The sequence below is a fragment of the Salvelinus alpinus genome, chromosome 2 (assembly GCF_045679555.1).
Source record: "Salvelinus alpinus chromosome 2, SLU_Salpinus.1, whole genome shotgun sequence".
NCBI lineage: Eukaryota > Metazoa > Chordata > Actinopteri > Salmoniformes > Salmonidae > Salvelinus > Salvelinus alpinus.
The window spans coordinates 24,335,670-24,362,837 of NC_092087.1; the positions used below are offsets into that span (position 1 = coordinate 24,335,670).

General features: G+C 44.4%; 1 protein-coding gene and 1 long non-coding RNA gene across 2 annotated transcripts in view; one reads left to right on the forward strand and one right to left on the reverse strand.

The window, feature by feature from the left end:
• Positions 1 to 15,214, reverse strand: part of LOC139557272 (uncharacterized) — a 31,410-nt gene extending 16,196 nt beyond the window's left edge. The window contains exons 1-2 of the long non-coding RNA XR_011671356.1: positions 14,978 to 15,214; positions 14,778 to 14,893 (exon numbers count right to left, since the gene is read on the reverse strand). This is a non-coding gene — a long non-coding RNA (uncharacterized lncRNA). The remainder of the gene's footprint in view (positions 1 to 14,777; positions 14,894 to 14,977) is intronic.
• The window catches only part of mapkapk3 (MAPK activated protein kinase 3), a 41,896-nt gene extending 22,211 nt beyond the window's left edge, over positions 1 to 19,685 (forward strand). Inside the window, exons 4-10 of the mRNA XM_071371831.1 lie at positions 2,024 to 2,103; positions 2,240 to 2,363; positions 2,513 to 2,588; positions 2,965 to 3,089; positions 15,659 to 15,744; positions 15,844 to 15,924; positions 17,729 to 19,685. Of these exons, the coding sequence (XP_071227932.1) occupies positions 2,024 to 2,103; positions 2,240 to 2,363; positions 2,513 to 2,588; positions 2,965 to 3,089; positions 15,659 to 15,744; positions 15,844 to 15,924; positions 17,729 to 17,884 (728 nt within the window). The 3' untranslated portion in view covers positions 17,885 to 19,685. The remainder of the gene's footprint in view (positions 1 to 2,023; positions 2,104 to 2,239; positions 2,364 to 2,512; positions 2,589 to 2,964; positions 3,090 to 15,658; positions 15,745 to 15,843; positions 15,925 to 17,728) is intronic.
• The last annotated feature ends 7,483 nt before the right edge of the window (positions 19,686 to 27,168 follow it).

Consider the following 27,168-nt stretch of genomic DNA (forward strand, 5'->3'; position numbering starts at 1 on the left):
CGACAGGGACTGAGAAATTGGTCAGAATGGAAGGAATGATGGATGGCGCAAAATACAGGGAAATTGTGGAGGGAAAACTGTTTCAGTCTTCCACAGATTTGAGACTGGGATGGAGGTTCACCTTCCAGCAGGACAATGGCCCTAAGCATAGTGCTAAAGCAACAGTTGAGTGGTTTAAGGGGAAACATTTAAATGTCTTGGAATAGCCTTGTCAAAGCCCAGACCTCAACCAATTGAGTATCTGTGGTATGACTTAAAGATTGCTGTACACCAGCGGAACCCATCCAACTTGAAGGAGCTGGAGAAGTTTTGCCTTGAAGAATGGGCAAAAATCCCAGTGGCTAGATGTGCCAAGCTTATAGAGACATAACCCAAGACACTTGCAGCTGTAATTGCTGCAAAAGGTGGCTCTACAAAGTATTGACTTTGTGGGGTGAATAGTTATGCCCTGAAAAATGACCTCCAGCAGGCCACAAATGTGCATGTGTCTGCTCAAACGGTCAGAAACAGACTCCATGAGGGTGGTATGAGGGCCCGACGTCCACAGGTGGGGGTTGTGCTTACAGCCCAACACCGTGCAGGACGTTTGGCATTTGCCAGAGAACACCAAGATTGGCAAATTTGCAACTGGCGCCCTGTGCTCTTCACAGATGAAAGCAGGTTCACACTGAGCACATGAGCACATGTGACAGACGTGACAGAGTCTGGAGAAGCCGTGGAGAATGTTCTGCTGCCTGCAACATCCTCCAGCATGACCGGTTTGGCGGTGGGTCAGTCATGGTGTGGGGTGGCATTTCTTTGTGGGGCCGCACAGCCCTCCATGTGCTCGCCAGAGGTAGCCTGACTGCCATTAGGTACCGAGATGAGATCCTCAGACCCCTTGTGAGACCATATGCTGACACATGCACATTTGTGGCCTGCTGGAGGTCATTTTGCAGGGCTCTGGCAGTGCTCTGGCAGTGCTCCTCCTTGTACAAAGGCGGAGGTAGCGGTCCTGCTGCTGGGTTGTTGCCCTCCTACGGCCTCCTCCACGTCTCCTGATGTACTGGCCTGTCTCCTGGTAGCGCCTCCATGCTCTGGACACTACGCTGACAGACACAGCAAACCTTCTTGCCACAGCTCGCATTGATGTGCCATCCTGGATGAGCTGCACTACCTGAGCCACTTGTGTGGGTTGTAGACTCCGTCTCATGCTACCACTAGAGTGAAAGCACCGCCAGCATTCAAAAGTGACCAAAACATCAGCCAGGAAGCATAGGAACTGAGAAGTGGTCTGTGGTCACCACCTGCAGAACCACTCCTTTATTGGGGGTGTCTTGCTAATTGCCTATAATTTCCACCTTTTGTCTATTCCATTTGCACAACAGCATGTGAAATTTATTGTCAATCAGTGTTGCTTCCTAAGTGGACAGTTTGATTTCACAGAAGTGTGATTGACTTGGAGTTACATTGTGTTGTTTAAGTGTTCCCTTTATTTTTTTGAGCAGTGTATATTAATACACACACAGTTGAAGTCGGAAGTTTACATACACCTTAGCCAAATAAATTTAAACTAAGTTTTTCACAATTCCTGACATTTAATCTGAGTAAAAATTCCCTGTCTTAGGTCAGTTAGGATCACCACTTTATTTTATATAAAAAGCTCTCTAAGGTCAGGGCGTGACAGAAGTAAGATTAATTTCGGCCGACATTCTCCTAAATTTGTCATCGATTACACACTTGATCTCAATACAATTTTCTGTTCACAAAACTAGAATTGTTCCTGACTACTAAACAAAAAGTTAATTGAACAATAAACATTGGTGTCTCAACACTCTTAGCGAACTCTGTCATTGTTCCCCAAGATCACCTCAGCCCAGTCTGCGTGTACCCGGCCAATATACTTGGCGCCTGTGCCCACGTACAGAACTGTCTGCATCCGCGTACGGTGTGGCAGTTCCAAAATACGGACATGTGCATGGCACACTGTGTTGTCCTAAACTGTGTTGTCCTGAGACTGTGTCTCTCTGCTCTCCTCTTCTAGAGGGCTCAGAGATCATGCGGGATATTGGCACGGCCATCGAGTTCCTCCACAACATGAACATCGCACACAGAGACATCAAGGTGAGCAATGTCACTCACACACAGATCAAGATAAGAGCAGCAGATAGTGACAAACAGAGTTGGCATGCATTTATTAATACTATGTGTAAACAGTGACATGTTTAATGATGGATACATTTCACTTCCTCTCCCTTAGCCTGAGAACCTGCTGTACACCCATCAGGAGCGCAATGGTACTCTCAAACTGACAGACTTTGGCTTCGCTAAGGAGACCACGCACAACCTCCTGCAGACCCCCTGCTACACCCCTTACTACGTGGGTAAGTTACTATACTACTGTAGGAATAGAAATATGTGTGACAATCAGATTTATTACACTATATTATGCATACTTTGGACTTAAGTGGTTTCCATCATGTAATTGTATTTTCCGTCTGTCTCTATTTGTGTGTGTTTCCATGTTGATAAGCCCCTGAGGTTTTGGGCCCGGAGAAATATGACAAGTCGTGTGACATGTGGTCTCTGGGTGTCATCATGTACATCCTGTGAGTACTGTGTGCGTGTGTGTTTGGTTGGTTCTTCATCCTTGTCCACAAGAATAGTAAAACAAGGAAAATTCTCCCTCGTGGGGACGTCCCACGAGGGATTTTCCACGTCCCCATGAGGACAAAGGCTATTTTAAGCTTAGGGGTTAGATTTAGGGTTAGGGTTACAATTAGGGTAAGGGGTTAGGATTTAGGTTTAGGGTTTGTGTTAAGGTAAGGGTAGGGTAGGGTTAGGTCCCCATGATGATAGAACATCATAACTTGTGTGTGTGTTAGTTTTCGTGTGTGCAAATACAGTACATATATAGTATATAATCATATGAAAGTCAGTGCAACTTAATAACTATCAACCTCTACGCAATTGTCTCCTCTGCAGGCTGTGTGGGTTCCCTCCGTTCTATTCTAACACAGGCCAAGCCATCTCTCCAGGGATGAAGCGGAGAATCAGGCTGGGCCAGTACGAGTTCCCAAAACCTGAGTGGGCTGAAGTGTCAGAGGAAGGTGAGACTGGGTCGGGTTACCTTGGCTTTTGTTTAGTTAGTATAGCGTTGCATTCCTCCAATGATGTCAGTCCCAGGGACCTTTTACTCTAGAAAACATAAGCAAACTTCTAAATAGTCAGTTTCACAGCACAACACTCATCCAAAAGCACACACAAACATACACAAGGCACAAAAACACAGAATAGCAGCTCTTAAATTCCAGGGATAATCTGACTTAATCTCTGAAGTCTGATGGTAGGGCATCCTACTCATGTCATACCGCTCAGGAAGGAGACGCGTTCTGTCTCCTAGAGATGAACGTACTTTGGTGCAAGAAGTGCAAATCAATCCCAGAACAACAGAAAAGGACCTTGTGAAGATGCTAGAGGAAACAGGTACAAAAGTATCTATATCCACAGTAAAATGAGTCCTATATCGACATAACCTGAAAGGCCGCTCAGCAAGGAAGAAGCCACTGCTCCAAACAGCCATAAAAAAGCCAGACTACAGTTTGCAACTGCACATGGGGACAAAGATGGTACTTTTTGGAGAAATGTCCTCTGGTCTGATGAAACAAAAATAGAACTGTTTGGCCATAATGACCATCGTTATGTTTGGAGGAAAAAGAGGGAGTCTTGCAAACCGAAGAACACCATTCCAACTGTGAAGCACGGGAGTGGCAGCATCATGTTGTTGGGGTGCTTTGCTGCAGGAGGGACTGGTGCACTTCACAAAATAGATGGCATCATGAGGTTGGAAAATTATGTGGATATATTGAAGCAACATCTCAAGACATCAGTCAGGAAGTTAAAGCTTGGTCGCAAATGGATCTTCCAAATGGACAATGACCCCAAGCATACTTCCAAAATTTAGGCAAAATGGCTTAAGAACAAAAAAGTAAAGGTATTGGAGTGGCCATCACAAAGCCCTGACCTCAATCCTGTAGAACATTTGTGGGCAGAACTGAAAAAGCGTGTGCGAGTAAGGAGGCCTACAAACCTGACTCAGTACACCAGCGCTGTCTGGAGGAATGGGCCAAAATTCACCGAACTTATTGTGGGAAGCTTGTGGAAGGCTACTCAAAATGTTTGACCCAAGTTAAACAATTTAAAGGCAATGCTACCAAATACTAATTGAGTGTATGTAAACTTCTGACCCACTGGGAATGTGATGAAAGAAATAAAAGCTGAAATAAATCATTCTCTCTACTATTATTCTGACATTTCACATCCTTAAAATAAAGTGGTGATCCTAACTGACCTAAGACAGGGAATTTTTACTCGGTTTAAATGTCAGGAATTGTGAAAAACTTAGTTTAAATGTATTTGGCTAAGGTGTATGTAAACTTCCAACTTCAACTGTATATGTCATGATATGTATAGACATTATGGACAGTATGTTGATAGAATATTTAGTATATCTGTAGAATACGTAGAATATAATAGTATATATACAGAAATGGTTGAGTAGGATGGCATTGACTAGAATACACTATATACATATGAAATTAGTAAAACAGTGTGTAGACATTATTAAAGTGACCAGTGTTACATTATTAAAGTGACCAGGGATTCCATGTCTATGTACATAGGGAAGCAGCCTCTAAGGTGCAGGGTTGAGTAACTGGGTGGTAGCTGGCTAGTGACAGTGACTAAGTTCAGGGCAGGGTACTGGGTGGAGGCTGGCTAGTGATGGTTATTTAACAGTCTGATGGCCTTGAGATAGAAGCTGTTTTTTAGTTTCTCGGTCCGAGCTTTGGCTGTGTTTACATCAGATCAGCTTTGACCATCAGATCAGCTCTTTTGGCCATAATTGGAATTGGACTGCCTGTGTAAACGGAGCCTTAGACTTTGCCAACAGTAGGCCTAGACCTTGATATACTTTTTCACATGTACCTTAAAACCAGGAAAGCAGATAATGTGGGCAATGTTTGTTTATTATAGCCTTGCAGTCTAACTTTTTGGTATTTTGTACCAGTTTCCATCTCTGTACAAAGGCATGGTCTTCAAGCTAATAATACTAATAACTGATTGGACTTAAATGGCTCTTTTCTAGACACCCAAAGCTCTTAACAGTGTAAGGGGAAACTAACCACTCTAACCCCACTTATAAACTCTTGCAGTAAGTGTCATGGGATTTATCACATACACGTGTTTAGCAGATGATATTGCGGGTGTAGCGAAATGCTTGTGCTTCTAGTTCTGACAGTGCAGTAATATCTAACAAGTAATATCTAACAGTTTCACAACATATACCAAAAATACACGTAAATCTAAGTATAGGGAGTACCAGTACCAGATCAATGTGGAGCTATATACAGGGAGTACCAGTACCAGATCAATGTGGAGCTATATACAGGGAGTACCAGTACCAGATCAATGTGGAGCTATATACAGGGAGTACCAGTACCAGATCAATGTGGAGCTATATACAGGGAGTACCAGTACCAGATCAATGTGGAGCTATATACAGGTTGTACCAGTACTAGATCAATGTGGAGCTATATACAGGTAGTACCAGTACTAGATCAATGTGGAGCTATATACAGGGAGCACCAGTACCAGATCAATGTGGAGCTATATACAGGGAGTACCAGTACCAGATAAATGTGGAGCTATATACAGGGAGTACCAGTACCAGATCAATGTGGAGCTATATACAGGTTGTACCAGTACTAGATCAATGTGGAGCTATATACAGGTTGTACCAGTACCATATCAATGTGGAGCTATATACAGGGAGTACCAGTACCAGATCAATGTGGAGCTATATACAGGTTGTACCAGTACTAGATCAATGTGGAGCTATATACAGGGAGTACCAGTACCAGATCAATGTGGAGCTATATAAAGGTTGTACCAGTACCAGATCAATGTGGAGCAATATACAGGGAGTACCAGATCAATGTGGAGTTATATACAGGTTGTACCAGTACCAGATCAATGTGGAGCTATATACAGGGAGTACCAGATAAATGTGGAGCTATATACAGGTTGTACCAGTACCAGATCAATGATGGAGCTATATACAGGGAGTACCAGATCAATGACGGAGCTATATACAGGGAGTACCAGTACCAGATCAATGATGGAGCTATATACAGGGAGTACCAGTACCAGATCAATGTGGAGCTATATACAGGGAGTACCAGTACTAGATCAATGTGGAGCTATATACAGGTTGTACCAGTACCAGATCAATGTGGAGCTATATACAGGGAGTACCAGTACCAGATCAATGTGGAGCTATATACAGGTTGTACCAGTACTAGATCAATGTGGAGCTATATACAGGGAGTACCAGTACTAGATCAATGTGGAGCTATATACAGGGAGTACCAGTACCAGATCAATGTGGAGCTATATACAGCGAGTACCAGTACTAGATCAATGTGGAGCTATATACAGGGAGTACCAGTACCAGATCAATGATGGAGCTATATACAGGGAGCACCGGTACCAGATCAATGTGGAGCTATATACAGGGAGTACCGGTACCAGATCAATGTGGAGTTATATACAGGGAGTACCAGTACCAGATCAATGTGGAGCTATATACAGGGAGTACCAGTACCAGATCAATGTGGAGTTATATACAGGGAGTACCAGTACCAGATCAATGTGGAGCTATATACAGGTTGTACCAGTACTAGATCAATGTGGAGCTATATACAGGGAGTACCAGTACCAGATCAATGTGGAGCTATATACAAGGAGTACCAGTACTAGATCAATGTGGAGCTATATACAGGGAGTACCAGCACTAGATCAATGTGGAGCTATATACAGGGAGCACCAGTACCAGATCAATGTGGAGCTATATACAGGGAGTACCAGTACGAGATCAATGTGGAGCTATATACAGGGAGCACCAGTACGAGATCAATGTGGAGCTATATACAGGGAGTACCAGTACTAGATCAATGTGGAGCTATATACAGGGAGCACCAGTACCAGATCAATGTGGAACTATATACAGGGAGTACCAGTACGAGATCAATGTGGAGCTATATACAGGGAGTACCAGTACCAGATCAATGTGGAGCTATATACAGGGAGTACCAGTACCAGATCAATGTGGAGCTATATACAAGGAGTACCAGTACTAGATCAATGTGGAGCTATATACAGGGAGTACCAGTACTAGATCAGTGTGGAGCTATATACAGGGAGCACCAGTACCAGATCAATGTGGAGCTATATACAGGGAGTACCAGTACGAGATCAATGTGGAGCTTTATACAGGGAGCACCGGTACCAGATCAATGTGGAGCTATATACAGGGACAGTACCAGATCAATGTGGAGTTATATACAGGGAGTACCAGTACCAGATCAATGTGGAGTTATATATAGGGAGTACCAGTACCAGATCAATGTGGAGCTATATACAGGGAGTACCAGTACCAGATCAATGTGGAGCTATATACAGGTTGTACCAGTACCAGATCAATGATGGAGCTATATACAGGGAGTACAAGTACCAGATCAATGATGGAGCTATATACAGGGAGTACCAGTACCAGATCAATGTGGAACTATATACAGGGAGTACCAGTACCAGATCAATGTGGAGCTATATACAGGGAGTACCAGTACCAGATCAATGTGGAGCTATATACAGGGAGTACCAGTACTAGATCAATGTGGAGCTATATACAGGTTGTACCAGTACCAGATCAATGTGGAGCTATATACAGGGAGTACCAGTACCAGATCAATGTGGAGCTATATACAGGTTGTACCAGTACTAGATCAATGTGGAGCTATATACAGGGAGTACCAGTACCAGATCAATGTGGAGCTATATAAAGGTTGTACCAGTACCAGATCAATGTGGAGCAATATACAGGGAGTACCAGATCAATGTGGAGTTATATACAGGTTGTACCAGTACCAGATCAATGTGGAGCTATATACAGGGAGTACCAGATCAATGTGGAGCTATATACAGGGAGTACCAGATCAATGTGGAGCTATATACAGGTTGTACCAGTATCAGATCAATGATGGAGCTATATACAGGGAGTACCAGTACCAGATCAATGTGGAGCTATATACAGGGAGTACCAGTACTAGATCAATGTGGAGCGATATACATGTACCAGTACCAGTACCAGATCAATGTGGAGCTATATACAGGGAGTACCAGTACCAGATCAATGTGGAGCTATATACAGGTTGTACCAGTACTAGATCAATGTGGAGCTATATACAGAGAGTACCAGTACTAGATCAATGTGGAGCTATATACAGGGAGTACCAGTACCAGATCAATGTGGAGCTATATACAGCGAGTACCAGTACGAGATCAATGTGGAGCTATATACAGGGAGTACCAGTACCAGATCAATGATGGAGCTATATACAGGGAGTACCAGTACCAGATCAATGTGGAGCTATATACAGGTTGTTCCAGTACTAGATCAATGTGTAGCTATATACAGGTTGTACCAGTACCAGATCAATGATGGAGCTATATACAGGGAGTACCAGTACCAGATCAATGTGGAGCTATATACAGGGAGTACCAGTACCAGATCAATGTGGAGCTATATACAGGTTGTACCGGTACTAGATCAATGTGGAGCTATATACAGGGAGTACCAGTACCAGATCAATGTGGAGCTATATACAAGGAGTACCAGTACTAGATCAATGTGGAGCTATATACAGGGAGTACCAGAACTAGATCAATGTGGAGCTATATACAGGGAGCACCAGTACCAGATCAATGTGGAGCTATATACAGGGAGTACCAGTACGAGATCAATGTGGAGCTATATACAGGGAGCACCGGTACCAGATCAATGTGGAGCTATATACAGGGACAGTACCAGATCAATGTGGAGTTATATACAGGGAGTACCAGTACCAGATCAATGTGGAGCTATATATAGGGAGTACCAGTACCAGATCAATGTGGAGCTATATACAGGTTGTACCAGTACTAGATCAATGTGGAGCTATATACAGAGAGTACCAGTACCAGATCAAATTGGAGCTATATACAGGGAGTACCAGTACCAGATCAATGATGGAGCTATATACATGGAGTACCAGTACCAGATCAATGTGGAGCTACAGTGGGGAGAACAAGTATTTGATACACTGACGATTTTGCAGGTTTTCCTACTTACAAAGCATGTAGAGGTCTGTAATTTTTATCATAGGTACACTTCAACTGTGAGAGAAGGAATCTAAAACAAAAATCCAGAAAATCACATTGTATGATTTTTAAGTAATTTATTTGCATTTTATTGCATGACATAAGTATTTGATACATCAGAAAAGCAGAACTTAATATTTGGTACAGAAACCTTAGTTTGCAATTACAGAGATCATACGTTTCCTGTAGTTCTTGACCAGGTTTGCACACACTGCAGCAGGGATTTTGGCCCACTTCTCCATACAGACCTTCTCCAGATCCTTCAGGTTTCGGGGCTGTCGCTGGGCAATACGGACTTTCGGCTCCCTCCAAAGATTTTCTATTGGGTTCAGGTCTGGAGACTGGCTAGGCCACTCCAGGACCTTGAGATGCTTCTTACGGAGCCACTCCTTAGTTGCCCTGGCTGTGTGTTTCGGGTCGTTGTCATGCCGGAAGACCCAGCCACGACCCATCTTCAATGCTCTTACTGAGGGAAGGAGGTTGTTGGTCAAGATCTCGCGATACATGGCCCCATCCATCCTCCCCTCAATACGATGCAGTCGTCCTGTCCCCTTTGCAGAAAAGCATCCCCAAAGAATGATGTTTCCACCTCCATGCTTCACGGTTGGGATGGTGTTCATGGGGTTGTACTCATTCTTCTTCTTCCTCCAAACACGGCGAGTGGAGTTTAGACCAAAAAGCTCTATTTTTGTCTCATTAGACCACATGACCTTCTCCCATTCCTCCTCTGGATCATCCAGATGGTCATTGGCAAACTTCAGACGGGCCTGGACATGCGCTGGCTTGAGCAGGGGGACCTTGCGTGCGCTGCAGGATTTTAATCCATGACGGCGTAGTGTGTTACTAATGGTTTTCTTTGAGACTGTGGTCCCAGCTCTCTTCAGGTCATTGACCAGGTCCTGCCGTGTAGTTCTGGGCTGATCCCTCACATTCCTCATGATCATTGATGCCCCACGAGGTGAGATCTTGCATGGAGCCCCAGACCGAGGGTGATTGACCGTCATCTTGAACTTCTTCCATTTTCTAATAATTGTGCCAACAGTTGTTGCCTTCTCACCAAGCTGCTTGCCTATTGTCCTGTAGCCCATCCCAGCCTTGTACAGGTCTACAATTTATCCCTGATGTCCTTACACAGCTCTCTGGTCTTGGCCATTGTGGAGAGGTTGGAGTCTGTTTGATTGAGTGTGTGGACAGGTGTCTTTTATACAGGTAACGAGTTCAAACAGGTGCAGTTAATACAGGTAATGAGTGGAGAACAGGAGGGCTTCTTAAAGAAAAACTAACAGGTCTGTGAGAGCCGGAATTCTTACTGGTTGGTAGGTGATCAAATACTTATGTCATGCAATAAAATGCAAATGAATTACTTAAAAATCATACAATGTGATTTTCTGGATTTTTGTTTTAGATTCCGTCTCTCACAGTTGAAGTGTACCTATGATAAAAATGACAGACCTCTACATGCTTTGTAAGTAGGAAAACCTGCAAAATCGGCAGTGTATCAAATACTTGTTCTCCCCACTGTATATACAGGTTGTACAAGTACTAGATCAATGTGGAGCTTTATACAGGTTGTACCAGTACCAGATCAATGATGGAGCTATATACAGGGAGTACCAGTACCAGATCAATGATGGAGCTATATACATGGAGTACCAGTACCAGATCAATGTGGAGCTATATACAGGTTGTACCAGTACTAGATCAATGTGGAGCTTTATACAGGTTGTACCAGTACCAGATCAATGATGGAGCTATATACAGGGAGTACCAGTACCAGATCAATGTGGAGCTATATACAAGGAGTACCAGTACTAGATCAATGTGGAGCTATATACAGGTTGTACCAGTACCAGATCAATGTGGAGCTATATACAGGGAGTACCAGTACCAGATCAATGTGGAGCTATATACAGGGAGTACCAGTACCAGATCAATGTGGAGCTATATACAGGTTGTACCAGTACCAGATCAATGTGGAGCAATATACAGGGAGTACCAGTACCAGATCAATGTGGAGCTATATACAGGGAGTACCAGTACTAGATCAATGTGGAGCTATATACAGGTTGTACCAGTACTAGATCAATGTGGAGCTATATACAGGTTGTACCAGTACTAGATCAATGTGGAGCTATATACAGGGAGTACCAGTACCAGATCAATGTGGAGCTATATACAGGTTGTACCAGTACCAGATCAATGTGGAGCAATATACAGGGAGTACCAGTACCAGATCAATGTGGAGCTATATACAGGGAGTACCAGTACCAGATCAATGTGGAGCTATATACAGGTTGTACCAGTACCAGATCAATGATGGAGCTATATACAGGGAGTTCCAGATCAATGATGGAGTTATATACAGGGAGTCCCAGTACCAGATCAATGATGGAGCTATATACAGGGAGTATCAGTACCAGATCAATGATGGAGCTATATACAGGGAGTATCAGTACCAGATCAATGTGGAGCTATATACAGGGAGTACCAGTACCAGATCAATGTGGAGCTATATACAGGGAGTACCAGTACCAGATCATTGTGGAGCTATAAACAGGGAGTACCAGTACTAGATCAATGTGGAGCTATATACAGGTTGTACCAGTACCAGATCAATGATGGAGCTATATACAGGGAGTTCCAGATCAATGATGGAGCTATATACAGGGAGTACCAATACCAGATCAATGATGGAGCTATATACAGGGAGTACCAGTACCAGATCAATGTGGAGCTATATACAGGTTGTACCAGTACCAGATCAATGATGGAGCTATATACAGGGAGTACCAGTACCAGATCAATGTGGAACTATATACAGGGAGTACCAGTACCAGATCAATGTGGAGCTATATACAGGTTGTACCAGTACCAGATCAATGATGGAGCTATATACAGGGAGTACCAGTACCAGATCAATGTGGAGCTATATACAGGGAGTACCAGTACCAGATCAATGTGGAGCTATATACAGGGAGTACCAGTACCAGATCAATGTGGAGCTATATACAGGGAGTACCAGTACTAGATCAATGTGGAGCTATATACAGGTTGTACCAGTACCAGATCAATGTGGAGAAATATACAGGGAGTACCAGTACCAGATCAATGTGGAGCTATATACAGGTTGTACCAGTACCAGATCAATGTGGAGCTATATACAGGGAGTACCAGTACCAGATCAATGTGGAGCTATGTACAGGTTGTACCAGTACCAGATCAATGTGGAGCTATATACAGGGAGTACCAGTACCACATCAATGATGGAGCTATATACAGGGAGTACCAGTACCAGATCAATGATGGAGCTATATACAGGGAGTACCAGATCAATGATGGAGCTATATACAGGGAGTACCAGTACCAGATCAATGATGGAGCTATATACAGGGAGTACCAGATCAATGATGGAGCTATATACAGGGAGTACCAGTACCAGATCAATGTGGAGCTATATACAGGTTGTACCAGTACCAGATCAATGTGGAGAAATATACAGGGAGTACCAGTACCAGATCAATGTGGAGCTATATACAGGTTGTACCAGTACCAGATCAATGTGGAGCTATATACAGGTTGTACCAGTACCAGATCAATGTGGAGCTATATACAGGGAGTACCAGTACCAGATCAATGATGGAGCTATATACAGGGAGTACCAGTACCAGATCAATGATGGAGCTATATACAGGGAGTACCAGATCAATGATGGAGCTATATACAGGGAGTACCAGTACCAGATCAATGATGGAGCTATATACAGGGAGTACCAGATCAATGATGGAGCTATATACAGGGAGTACCAGTACCATATCAATGATGGAGCTATATACAGGGAGTACCAGTACCAGATCAATGATGGAGCTATATACAGGGAGTACCAGTACCAGATCAATGTGGAGCTATATACAGGTTGTACCAGTACCAGATCAATGTGGAGCTATATACAGGGAGTACCAGTACCAGATCAATGTGGAGCTATATACAGGGAGTACCAGTACCAGATCAATGTGGAGCTATATACAGGGAGTACCAGTACCAGATCAATGTGGAGCTATATACAGGTTGTACCAGTACCAGATCAATGTGGCGCTATATACAGGGAGTACCAGTACCATATCAATGTGGAGCTATATACAGGGAGTACCAGTACCATATCAATGTGGAGCTATATACAGGTTGTACCAGTACCAGATCAATGTGGAGCTATATACAGGGAGTACCAGTACCAGATCAATGTGGAGCTATATACAGGTTGTACCAGTACCAGATCAATGTGGCGCTATATACAGGGAGTACCAGTACCATATCAATGTGGAGCTATATACAGGGAGTACCAGTACCATATCAATGTGGAGCTATATACAGGTTGTACCAGTACCAGATCAATGTGGAGCTATATACAGGGAGTACCAGTACCAGATCAATGATGGAGCTATATACAGGGAGTACCAGTACCAGATCAATGATGGAGCTATATACAGGGAGTACCAGTACCAAATCAATGATGGAGCTATATACAGAGATTACCAGTACCAGATCAATGTGGAGCTATATACAGGGAGTACCAGTACCATATCAATGTACAGAGGTACGAGGAATTTGAGGTAGATATGTACATGAAGGCAGGGTAAAGTGACTAGGCATCAGGATAGATAATAATGAGGTAGATATGTACATGAAGGCAGGGTAAAGTGACTAGGCATCAGGATAGATAATAATGAGGTAGATATGTACATGAAGGCAGGGTAAAGTGACTAGGCATCAGGATAGACAATAATAAGAGTAAAATAAAGAACAGAGTAGCAGCAGGAAATTATTCTCGTAAAAGTGTGCGTTCGTGCGTATATGTAGTGTAAGTGAATGTGTGTGGGTTTTGTGTGGGAGTGTAAATGTAGTGTGTGAGTGTGTATATGGTGTGTATAAACGTCATCACACTCCCTCATCTGATTGGTCGAGTAGGCGGGTCTCCTGACTTTGTGGCTGTGGTAACTAGTGACAACCACTCGAGGAGGCAGACTCAATGCTACAGGACTGTTTTGAGAATACTGGTACTGTATGTTCAAATATTCATCCACCCAGGACTCATCCGTCCACACTGAGGAATATACATTGTCAGTCACAGACTTCATTAGAAAATGTGTTGATGATGTTGTACCCATAATAGCAATACGGACATACCCCAACCAAAAACCCTGGATGAACCTCAATGACTCGGTGGCGCGCGACGCTTACAAGGCAAGCAGGTACGAGCTCCGCAAATCCATTAGGGATGCAAAAGACAATACAGACTCAAACTTAAATTGATGTTCGACAACTCAGACTCGCGTCGCATGTGACAAGGGCTACAGACAATCACGAACTACAAAGGCAAATCCAGCTGTGTGGTGCCCACCCTCCCAGACGAGCTTAACACATTCTATGCTCGCTTCGAGTCAGACAATACCGAGCTGTCCAGGAAGAATCTTGCTGCTCCGGAAGACCAGGTGCTTTCGCTCTACGAGGCTGACGTGAGAACTCTCAAAAGAGTGAATACTCACAAAGCCGCCAGCCCATATGGGATCCCTGGCCACGTCCTCAGAGTGTGTGCTGACCAGCTGGCAGGCATCTTCTCTGACATTTTCAACCTGTCCCTGTCCCAAGCTGTAGTCCCCACCTGCTTCAAGGAGAACACCATCATCACAGGGCCCAAGAAAAACAAGGTGACATGACCAAAGGACTATCACCCCATCGCACTCACCCCGGTCATCATGAAGGGCTTTGAGAACCTGGTCATGGCCCACATCAAGGGGAGCATGCCAGGAACACTGGACTCAGTCCAATTTGCCTACCGCTCCAACAGATCAACAGAAGATGCCATTTCCATCGCTATTGACACGTCCGTAACACATCTGGACAAGACAGACACCTATATAAGAACGCTGTTCATTGACTACAGTTAAGCATTCAACACTATTGTTCCCTCCAAGCTCAGAGCCCTGGGTCTGGACACCGCCCTCTGCAACTGGATCCTGCACTTCCTGACGGGCAGACCACAGGCTGTGAGGACTGACAACAACACCTCCTCCACACTGACTGTTAACTCAGGGCCCCCCCCCCCACACCAGGGGTGTGTCCTCAGCTCTCTGCTGTACTCCCTGTTCAGCCACGACTGCGTGGCTTTGCATGACACCAACTCCATCAACAAGTTTGCTGACGAAACCACAGTTGTTCGCCTGATAACCAACAACGACTAGTCAGCCTATAGGGAGAAGGTAAATGAACTGGCATTGTGGTGCCAGGACAACAACCTCTCCCGCAATGTCAGCAAAACAAAGGAGTTGATTGTTGACTTGATTGTTGACGCATAGGTAAGCATGCGCAAATGTGTGCCTTTCATTGAATGTTGACCTCTTTCCTCTTATTGCTTTTCCTTTTTCAGCCAAACAGTTGATCAATCAGCTGCTGAAGACAGACCCCAACGAGAGAATGACCATCACACAGTTTACGAACCACCCCTGGATCAATGTGAGTGCGTGCACGCTTGTGTGTGAAAGCGTGCATCAGTTCATGTATGTCAGTCTGTAACCTCATGCCTGATGATGTGTCTGTGTTCTGTCATTGCAGCAGTCCATGGTTGTTCCCTCCACACCGCTCCACACCACACGGGTCCTGACTGAGGACAGAGAGATGTGGGATGACGTGAAGGTCAGAATCAGACCAGCACTGACACCTTCTGGCCATCCAGGGACTTACATCTCTTCCCAGGATCAGCAGAATCAAATCAAATCGAATTGTATTTGTCACATGTGCCGAAATAACAACAGGTGTAGGCCTTACCGTGAAATGCTTACAAGCCCTTAACCAACTATGCAGTTCAAGAAATAGAGTTAAGAAAATATTTACTAAACTAAAGTAAAAAAAAAAATATATAAAATAACAATAACGAGGCTATATACAGGGCTTCCGGTCCCGAGTCAATGTGCGGGGGTACAGGTTAGTCAAGGTAATTTGTGCATGTAGGTAGGGGTAAAGTGACTATGCATAGATAATGAACAGCGAGTAGCAGCAGTGTAAAAACAAAGGGGGAGGGGGTCAATGTAAATAGTCCTGGTGGCCGGAGTCTTATGGCTTGGGGGTAGAAGCTGTTAAGGAACCTTTTGGACCTAGACTTGGTGCTCCGGTACTGCTTGCCGTGCGGTAGCAGAGAGTTGGTTGACTGGAGTCTGTAGTGTCATGGCTGTAGTGCCACGACACTAAAGCCCCGTCAATGTGAATGGGGGCGTGTTCGGCCCTCCTTTTCTATAGTCCACAATCAGGTCCTTTGTCTTGTTGAGGTAGAGGTTGTTGCATCGACAAATTTTCTTGTTTGCTTATGGCCTTATACAGCTCATTGAGTGCGGTGTTAGTGCCAGTATCGGTTTGTGGTAGTAAATAGACTGCCACGAAAAGTATAGATGAAAACTCTCTCGGTAGATAGTGTTGTCTACAGCTTATCATGAGGTACTCTACCTCAGGCGAGCAATATCTCGAGACTTCCTTAAAATTAGACGTTATTTACAAATAGACACGCACCCCCCACCCCTCATCTTACCAGACGTAGCTGTTCTTTCCTGCCGATGCACGGAAAACCCAGCCAGCTGTATATTATCTATGTCGTCGTTCAGCCAAGACTCTGTGAAACATAAGATATTACAGTTTTTAATGTCCTGTTGGTACGATAGTCTCAAAATGGAGATCATCCAGTTTACTCTCCAGTGATTGCCTTTAGAACGGATGGTAGAGGTGGGTTACCCACTCGCAGACTAATTCTCTCAAGGCACCACGATCGCCACCCCCTGTATTTCCGTCTTTTCTTCACACGAATGGCGGGGATTGGACCTAGTCTCAGAGAAGCAGTATATCGTTTGCGTCAGACTCATTAAAGAAAAAATCTTAGTCCAGTTCGAGGTGAGTAATCACTGTTCTGATTTCCAGAAGCTCTCTTTGGTCATAAGAGACGGTAGAGGCAACATTAAGTACAAAATAAGTTACAAACAATGCGAAAAAACACAAAATAGCACAGTTGGTTAGGAGCCCATAAAACGGCAGCCATCCCCTTCCTGCGCCATTGAGTTTACATCCAGACAACATTTTAAATACGGTTGATATTATGAACATTACACATGGTTTTCCCATGTAGATATTTCAAAATATGAGTGGAATTTCATTCCTTTTGTGGAATTCATGTGAAATGGAATTGCTCCCAAACTTTGGAGATGACCCTGGAGTGGTTGACCTTCCACAAGTGGAGGCAGACATCACAGTCTGGTTTGAGGCCATGTTTATTAACAGAGGGCTAATTCCCTCCTCTTTATTATGCTGCATATTCAGAGCAGAGCTTTATCTTCTGCCTATCTACCATCTCCTATTTATCTATCATGAAATGCAACCTCCCTGACTCTGAATCTTGTTATTTCTCTTTCTTCTCTATTTCCCTCTCTCATAACTCCTTACGCTCTGTGTACTATAGGATGAGATGACCAGTGCTCTGGCCACCATGCGTGTGGATTACGACCAGGTGAAGATCAAAGACCTGGACACTTCCAGCAACCCTCTGCTCAACAAGAGGCGCAAGAAGGCTGCTGCCGGGGGCAAATTGGGAGGCACCGTCTGCAACAGCCAGTGAGAGACTGACATGGGAGGGAAACCACACCCGGAACAGCAGAAAAAGTGGAAGGGAAGCCCAGAGGAAGGAGGGTAGATACAACTGGAACAGCTAAGAGGGAAAAGGTTGTGGGAGGTCTGGGCAGGAATGTGTAGAAGAGACTTAGCATGAGGAATGTGTTCATACAGCAGAGAGGGAAGAGTAATGCCTAGAGGAGGGAGGGGTACTGCTAGGGAACAGCAGGGAAATGTGATTTGAAGCTTCTCAGCAATCAGTCGAACTGAAGGACACATGAAGTGATGACAAAGTCTGCATCTCTTATCAGCAGGCCTTCATACTGTAGGCCTTCCATAATTTTAATTTGATTGTGTTTTTGTGTATGTGTGTGTTAATTTGAAAGGTTGTTCAGGATCTGCTATATATAATTTAATGTATGTTTGTTGTGTGTTTTTGTGTGTGTTGGTAAGGGAGAACGGGGTTGGTTGTCTCAGTGCTAATTACTCCCAATCTAAATGGCAATGTGTAATTTGTAAGGTAAAAATGTGTGAATTATTTGAAGGAATTCATCCAGCTGGTCAATTCATGTCAGCATGACAAAACATTGAGGTGAGGGGAATTTATGTTTTTTGTAGGTGGAAGTAAAATATATATATATTGGTATTTTCTTTGTAAATTTTTTAATTGTGGGAGTATCCATGAACAATTATGTTTGTTGAAAAGGGAGAACTATATTTCAAACATATTTCTGAGTTCCAAGGTCAAGCCATGTGGTAGCCAGCATCTTAGTTAGCTTTGGGGAGCAGGTTAGGGATGGTTGTCACTTGGAATGTGGGGTTGGTTGTCACTATCAACTCCATTATAATAAATCCCAAGCTCTTTTGTGCTTGTGCTATAAAGAGCTCATTTAGTTTCCTCTCCCTCACAAACGTATTTTTTCTGCAACACGCACATGTGTGCAAACACGCATACACACAAATTTACTCAAAATGCCATATTTTATTCTCACGGCATAAAATGCTGAATTTTGTTAAGAATATCGTTTGATCAAAGAAAGGCTATTTCTATATTGCTTAATTTCCTGTTACAAAAGGCATAAGCTACCAGCAAACAGGCACTGTCCCACCGGTCACACACTGGTTGAATCAACATTGTTTCCACATCATTTAGTGCGACAGGTAGCCTAGTGGTTAAAGCTTAGGGCCTGTAACCGAAAGGTTGCTGGATCAAATCCCTGAGCCGACAAGGTAAAAAGCTGTCGTTCTGCTCCTGAACAAGGCAGTTAACCTACTGTTCCCCGGTAGGCCGTCATTGTAAATAAGAATTTGTTCTTAACTGACTTGCCTAGTTAAATAAAGGTAAAAATCCATTCAATGAAATGATGTTGAATAGATGCTGAATTGATGTCTGTGCCCAGTGGGGTGTGACATCCAATCCCACGAGTGTGTTTGATGGATTATAACTCCATGTTGGAATAATTAATGAGGATAGAAAACAGTCTCCATTTCAAGCCAAGACCTTGGTCTTTCTCCTAATATTGAAAAGAGTTTATAAGATCTACAGGTGCTGAGAAATACACACAAGAGTAAAAGCCAACCCCGGTCTCCCCTAATGATGAAGAGCTGTGCTGGATTGCCTATCCATTTCAGGTTCTTTCTCTTTCCCATGCACAATAGAGGAGCACATATCACAGATCATACACCTAAAAACATGGGTGCATGGTGGAAATGATGAGGTAGCTAGACAGACCAACCATTGACTGTCAGTGTTTGTTACAATGTCTTTTTTGGTCCTTTTTTCAGCGATTAAAACAAACTTTGCAACATTTTTGTCCTGTCAATTGCTTATGGCCTAAAATAGAGTCATGGCAGTCTCACTCACACACAGAATTGGCTCACAGGCATCAAAGTCAACACAGGCAACTCACATCATTTGACAAGTTTCCTCAAAAGGATCTTCGTCCCAACTAACTGGATGTCATTACTTAAAAGTTAGATGCTGGCTGGTAATTATAGTCTAAAACAGGTTTAAAACAGGTACCTTTGTAGGCTTGCTTGTACACATTACTACAATAACAAACTGTTTTTAGTAAGGTCCTTCATGCAGTCCAGGGTAGTCTCTGGATAATATAACCCCGATAGATACTGTAGCACAGCAGTCACTGTCATGGTTGTGAGATCAGGGCAACCTTAGGGATGGATCAAAATGTACAGTACAGAATGGGTACCTGGAGGAAAATGGGGGACGGTCATGGTTTTTCAATTTCAGTCAAGGGAGGGTTTACTATTTTTTAAATCTAGTCCAGGAGAGGGTCATATCATTTGTAATTGATAAAATGTCCAAATTTCTCATTGTTTTAGAATTATTTGCTCTTAAGGCTATATATCGATGTGTGCCCGATGCCACCCCTCATCTCTGATTCTCCGCTGGGCGCGCAATATCAAGTGTGCCTATAAGCTATTTAGTGTGGTCTCAGTCAAATTATCCATAGCCTATAGGCTATAAAGTGCATGAGAAGCACAGAGCAAAGTTATATTTCTAAGTTAGCTGCTGGGATCAGTGGAGGCTCCTCAGAGAAGGAAGGGGAGTACCATCCTCAGTGAATTTCCTAAAAATTAAAATAGTGAAACATAAAAAAAGTGATATGAAGGTTTGGCTTGGAAAGGTTTTTTCGCCTGGTCACAGACAGCTAATGTGTTTCGCACTGAAGTCCACAAGTGAAGGGAAAAGGTGAGAAAGGGGGAGAGCACGTAGATGCGAGAAAAGTGATCATGCTGTTTGTATGTGACTGCTATGAAAGTGAACTGTGTTTGTGTGTGATTAGGGGTGTATCCATTCCGCAGGTTCTGATAAAAAACATTTCTTAAACGGAAGAAAACGGTACGAAACGCGGATAAACATACCTGGAAATTGTCCAATAGAAACTCTTGTTTGCAATTAACTGTTGGACTAATGATTACACCCTAGATCAGCTAGATATAGGTAAGAGTGTGCAAGGCAGTATTGAATGTGTCACTGTCACCTTGATTACTAAAAATTAACTCAACCTGTACACCTACGTTGTAAACTATCATTCATAGGCTAGCTTGTAGCAACCTCAAGATGAGTATAGGGAAAATTAGAGTATCATGTAGTAGCCTAAACCTATCGATGTTACATTGAGCTGGGTGAATGGAATATGAATGACAGTCATCCAATATTCTGTAATAGAAGTAAGGCCATGCTCCTAGAAAAATGTAACGTCCTCCCTCATCTTAAAAGGCACTGACCGCCACTGGCTGGGATGGTGTAAATAAAACTAAGCTGAATGACCCACTGCAATGGATATTCTAACCTTGAGCCCCAGCCTGCTTTGCTCATGCTGATCATAAAACGTTTTTGTGTGCTGCCTAACCAATGGCTGTGCTGTGTAGGCCTACAGTGGCAGTTCAGGAGGAGAGTCAAAGGCTTCTTCCAAATGTTTTGTTGTTGATTAGGCCTAGTCCAAATGCCCTGTTTTGCGGGTGGACTAGCCTATAGCCTATGTACTGTTCATTTTGAGAAGGAGAGCGTGTAGATGAGAAGGAGGACCGGAGGTCAACATTGATAGTGTAATACCACTATAATTGATTTGATTAAAAACAATATGTTTCTTGCACATGATGTAGGCCTATTTATCAGAGTTATTGACCTCACAAATAGCTAGATTGAAGTAATTTACATTGTGGTGCTGAAACTTGAAGGAGCAGCAGTAGCACAATCAGAAATGGACAGCTCATGTTGCTGAAAGTAGGTAAATTCAAATAGGTATAATTCATTTCAAAAGTCTTCATTTTAATTAGACTTTACTAACATCAAGAGGGCTTTGTGTTGGAGCCTATTTATTCCTATTGAAGAAGAGTTAGGCCTAACTGTTTGACGGAAGAAATTAGGCTAATATATCCATAGATTTAACAGTCAATTCCTCCACCCACCATGCACTCTTTAAATAGCCAACCTCCTTGCCAGTGAAGGGCTGTTAAGTTAAAACCAAGACTGTTTGTCACGCCCTGACCATAGAGAGTCCTCGGTTCTCTATGGTGTTTAGGTCAGAGCGTGACTGGGGGGGTTATCTAGTTTATAGATTTCTAGGTTGGTGGTTTGTGTGGTTCCCAATTAGAGGCAGCTGGTAATCATTGCCTCTCATTGGGGATCATATTTAGGTAGGCTTTTACCCAACCTGCATTTGTGGGATATTGTTTGTGTTAGTGTGTTTGAGCACTATGTCGTCACGGTCTTTGTAAGTTTTGTTATTTTGTTATTTTGTTTCTAGATTCACTTTGTAATTAAAGATGTGGAACTCAATTCACGCTGCTCCTTGGTCCGCTCATTTCCAAAATCAAGACTGAATATTCCACCAACAAAGGACCAAGCAGCGTGAAAATGAGGTAAGGAAGTTTTGGACTTGGGAGGACATGAGAGGACACGAGACCCTTCCTTGGCGGGAGTCGCCAAGGAGCATGGAAGGACAGCGACGACACCGGGGACCACGGCCAAAGAAACCCCAAGATGCCAGAGCCTGTTTGGGAGTCGGAGGAGGAATTTGATGAAAGATTCTGGAGAGAGGTGGTAGCGATGAGAATGCTGCCGTACAGGCGTGCTGAAGAGCGTGACACCAGTCCGGTGAAATCTGCACCGGTTTCACGCATCTGGCCTCCAGTGCGCCTTCCCAGTCCGGTACGTCCTGTGTCAGCTTCCCGCACTCGCCCTGAAGTGCGTGTCACCAGTCCGGTGCCACCTGTGCCGGATCCACGCATCAGGCCTCTAGTGCGCCTCCCCAGTTCGGTACGTCCTGTGCCTGCTCCTCGCACTTGCCCTGAAGTGCGTGTAAACAGTCCGGTGCCACCTGTACCGGCTCCACGCACTAGGCCTCCAGTGCGCATTCACAGTCCAGAGCTTCCGGCGACGGTTCACAGTCCAGAGCTTCCGGCGACGGTTCACAGTCCGGAACCTCCCGGCGACGGTCCACAGTCCAGAACCTCCCGCGACGGTCAACGGTCCGGAACCTCCAGCGACGGTCAACGGTCCGGAACCTCCAGCGCCGGTCAACGGTCCGGAGCTTCCAGGCACGGCGTCCAGTCCCGCTCCATGGCAGGAGCTTTCCTCTGCGCCGGTGCCCAGTCCAGGCACGGCGTCCAGTCCCACTCCAAGGCCGGAGCCTTCCTCTGCGCCGGTGCCCAGTCCAGGCACGGCGTCCAGTCCCGCTCCATGGCAAGAGCCTTCCTCTGTGCCGATGTCCAGTCCAGGCACGGCTTCCAGTCCCGCTCCAAGGCCGGAGCCTTCCTCTGCGCCGGTGCCCAGTCCAGGCACAGCGTCCAGTCCCGCTCCATGGCAGGAGCCTTCCTCTGCGCCGGTGCCCAGTCCAGGCACGGCGTCCAGGCACGGCGTCCAGTCCCGCTCCATGGCAGGAGCTTTCCTCTGCGCCGGTGCCCAGTCCAGGCACGGCGTCCAGTCCGGCTCCATGGCAGGAGCCTTCCTCTGCGCCGATGTCCAGTCCAGGCACGGCGTCTAGTCCTGCTCCAAGGCCGGAGCCTTCCTCTGCGCCGGTGCCCAGTCCAGGCGTCCAGTCCCGCTCCAAGGCCGGAGCCTTCCTCTGCGTCAGGGCCCAGTCCGGGCACGGCGTCCAGTCCAGCTCCAAGGCCGGAGCCTTCCTCTGCACCGATGCCCGGTCCAGGCATGGCGGCCAACTCAGCTCCATGGCTGGGGTCCTCCTCTGCGCCGATGCCCAGTCCGGGCACGGGTTCTACCCGGCTCCATGCCCGGACCCGTGGTCTGGGCGGGGGCAAAGACCCGCACCGGAGCCGACACCGACACTAGTCACCCCCCTACCCTCCCCATTTGGATTCAGGTTTTGCGGCCGGAGTCCCGATCTTTGTCCCCATGTGCAGATCAAACCGTAGTCTGGCTTTTTTATGGCGGTTTTGGAGCAGTGGCTTCTGCCTTGCTGAGTGGCCTTTCAGGTTATGTCGATATAGGACTCGTTTTACTGTGGATATAGATACTTTTGTACCTGTTTCCTCCAGCATCTTCACAGGGGCATTTTCTGTTGTCCTATAATGTCAAGCAAAGAGGCACTGAATTTGAAGGTAGGCCTTGAAATTCATCCACAGGTACACATCCAATTGACTCAAATGATGTCAATCAGCCTATCAGAAGCTTCTAAAGCCATTACATAATTTTCTGGAATTTTCCAAGCTGTTTAAAGGCACAGTCAACTTAGTGTATGTAAACTTCTGACCCACTGGAATTGTGATACAGTGAATTATAATTGAAATAATCTGTCTGTTAACAATTGTTGGAAAAATTACTTGTGTCATGCACAAAGTAGATGTCCTAACTCACTTGTCTGGTGGTTAATTTCTTTACTATTAAATGAGGAGAGACAAACTTATCACACAAGTCAGAGTTATACTTAAACGAAATCTTTAACCACTTATTAATAAGGGAGCAGGTCAATGCAACGCACACATATAAAGTGAATCGATTGAGTGCTCTACGATAATGATGGCTGGTGATGGCTGGTCGACAATTCACGATCAAATGATTTGTTGAGAGCCCCGAGACAAAAGTACAAAGGTCTTTTATACTCAACATACACCCCTTTCAACCTACATGACGAACAACAGATATATAGAATGGGTCACAAGGTTAAGATTTGTATGAAAGATACCTATAATACATAGCAGACAGTATCTGCTGTGTCAACAGTATTCATTGTATTGAGACCAGTGTCTGGCCCTCCGACTCCAAACTGGAACCATCTCTCCCTGCTACGGTATAGAACAGAAACATTAACTCATGCTCTGGAATGCTCGTTAGGTTTTATCACCCAAAAGACATTGTAAATCTCAGTGTTATCTCCCAGAGGCCCATCCTCAGTAGAACACACACAATAGTTAAGAAAATACTCTATTATGTTGCATAAAACAACCATTTGATGCAATAAAAGAATTATAACATAATCTTGCAAATTTGCTCTCACACTTGCCAAAACTATAGTTTGTTAACAAGAAATTTGTGGAGTGGTTGAAAAACTAGTTTTAATGATTCCAACCTAAGTGCATGTAAACTTCCCGACTTCAACTGGATATGAGAAGGTATGCCATCGGCCTACTTTTATGAAAGAAAATGACAAAAAGCACAGGCCTACCCCTTGTTAGGTTAAGATTTTGAAGAAAATGAAACGGATCAGTTTATATAAAGTGATCTATAACAGTGCTTTGGTCCACTATGCTTTATGCTAGAAACAAGCTGTAAAATAGTCGGGAAAGATGTGTCTCCGATGCATATCGGGATATCATTTCATTATCGTTTCTTTGACCTTCCGAGGCTGAGCTACTTCTATAGCAGGGGCAGTGGCGATTTTAGCACGTAAATCTTGGTGGGGCAAACAAACAAAACAATGTGGGATGCATGCCAGCAAAGACACAACACAACACAACACTAAACAATGCATGAATTGCACTATAACAGTGACAAACGGTGCCCACCAACTGTTAGGGCCTACATAAAGCTGTCCCAACAGCAGAGTCCCAATAGCAGTCCCAACATCTTACCACTGCTACACCTGGCTATCAGCGGAGCCTTGTCTGGCAACGAAACAGTTCATGCAGCCTCATTTACTGCCTTAAAAAACATAGCTGATATGGCTGACTTGCTTAAACAAATGTGGTTTCTACTGACAATTGAGATTTACAAACTATAGCATAAGGGGACGACAAGCTGATAAGAGGCAATCTGTAATTTCGATTAAGACATTAATGAGCGAGCTAGGACGGACGTAGTCAATATAACAATTTGTTCAGCACTTTGGAAATGTACAGCGACAGAATTCAAAACATGGGCCATTTTTACAGTGTTCTCCCTGTACATCAAGTCAGAACTGTAGGATAAATAAAGGGGGCATATAACATGACAAATCAAATCAAAGTTTATTCGTCACGTGCGCCGAATACAACAGGTGTAGTAGACCTTACAGTGAAATGCTTACTTACAGGCTCTAACCAATAGTGCAAAAAAGGTATTAGGTGAACAATAGGTAAGTAAAGAAATAAAAACAACAGTAAAAAGACAGTGAAAAACAGTAGCGAGGTTATAAAAATAGCGAGGCTACATACAGACACCATTTAGTCAGGCTGATTGAGGTAGTATGTACATGTAGATATGGTTAAAGTGACTATGCATATGTAACAGTTTAACTTTAGTCCATCCCCTCGCGCGAACCAGGGACCCTCTGCACACATCAACAACAGTCACCCACGAAGCATCGTTACCCATCGCTCCACAAAGGCCGCGGCCCTTGCAGAGCAAGGGGAACCACTACTTCAAGGTCTCAGAGCAAGTGACGTCACCAATTGAAAGGCTATTAGCGCGCACCACCGCTAACTAGCTAGCCATTTCACATCCGTTACACTCACCCCCCTTTCGACCTCCACCTTTTCCGCAGCAACCAGTGATCCAGGGCAACAGCATCAATGAAACAGTACAACTTTAGTCCGTCCCCTCGCCCCGGGCGCGAACCAGGGACCCTCTGCACACAGACATAACAGTCACCCACGAAGCATCATTACTCATCGCTCCACAAAAGCCGCGGCCCTTGCAGAGCAAGGGGAACCACTACTTCAAGGTCTCAGAGCAAGTGACGTCACCGATTGAAAGGCTATTAGCGCGCACCACTGCTAACTAGCTAGCCATTTCACATCCATTACACATATATGATGAACAGAGAGTAGCAGTAGCGTAAAGAGCGGTTGGCGGGTGGTGGGTGGCGGGACACAATGCAGATAGCCCGGTTAGCCAATGTGCGGGAGCACTGGTAGGTCGGGCCAATTGAGGTAGCCAATAAGACAAAAGCTGCGAAAGGAGAGTTGAAAATAAAGAGAAGGGAGGGACAGAAAAGTAATGTTTGGAAAAGATTTTGTGAAGTGGTAAAATAGGATGGTAGCAGTGCTATGTTACCAGCTATGTTATGTGTGTTGACTGTGAGACGCTATACACATTCAAGACGAGAATTTCAAATAGGCCTATGGCATGTCAAGGCAACTGTGGCCTATTGTTTAGATTGGTTAAATGGAAACTGAAATATGGACACTAACCTCTCATATAGCCTTAATAATAACTCATGCAGAATTAAGCATTTCTTGCAGTAAAATGGTAGGCAACATTTCGATTTCGATTTGGGAACAGGAGTGGAGAAATATGATTTATGTATTTCTGCATCTTGTGAGAACGCAATTAGATACCATCTGCAGAGGTGCCGTCTTCTTCATAAAAGCATAATAAAAGCTGAT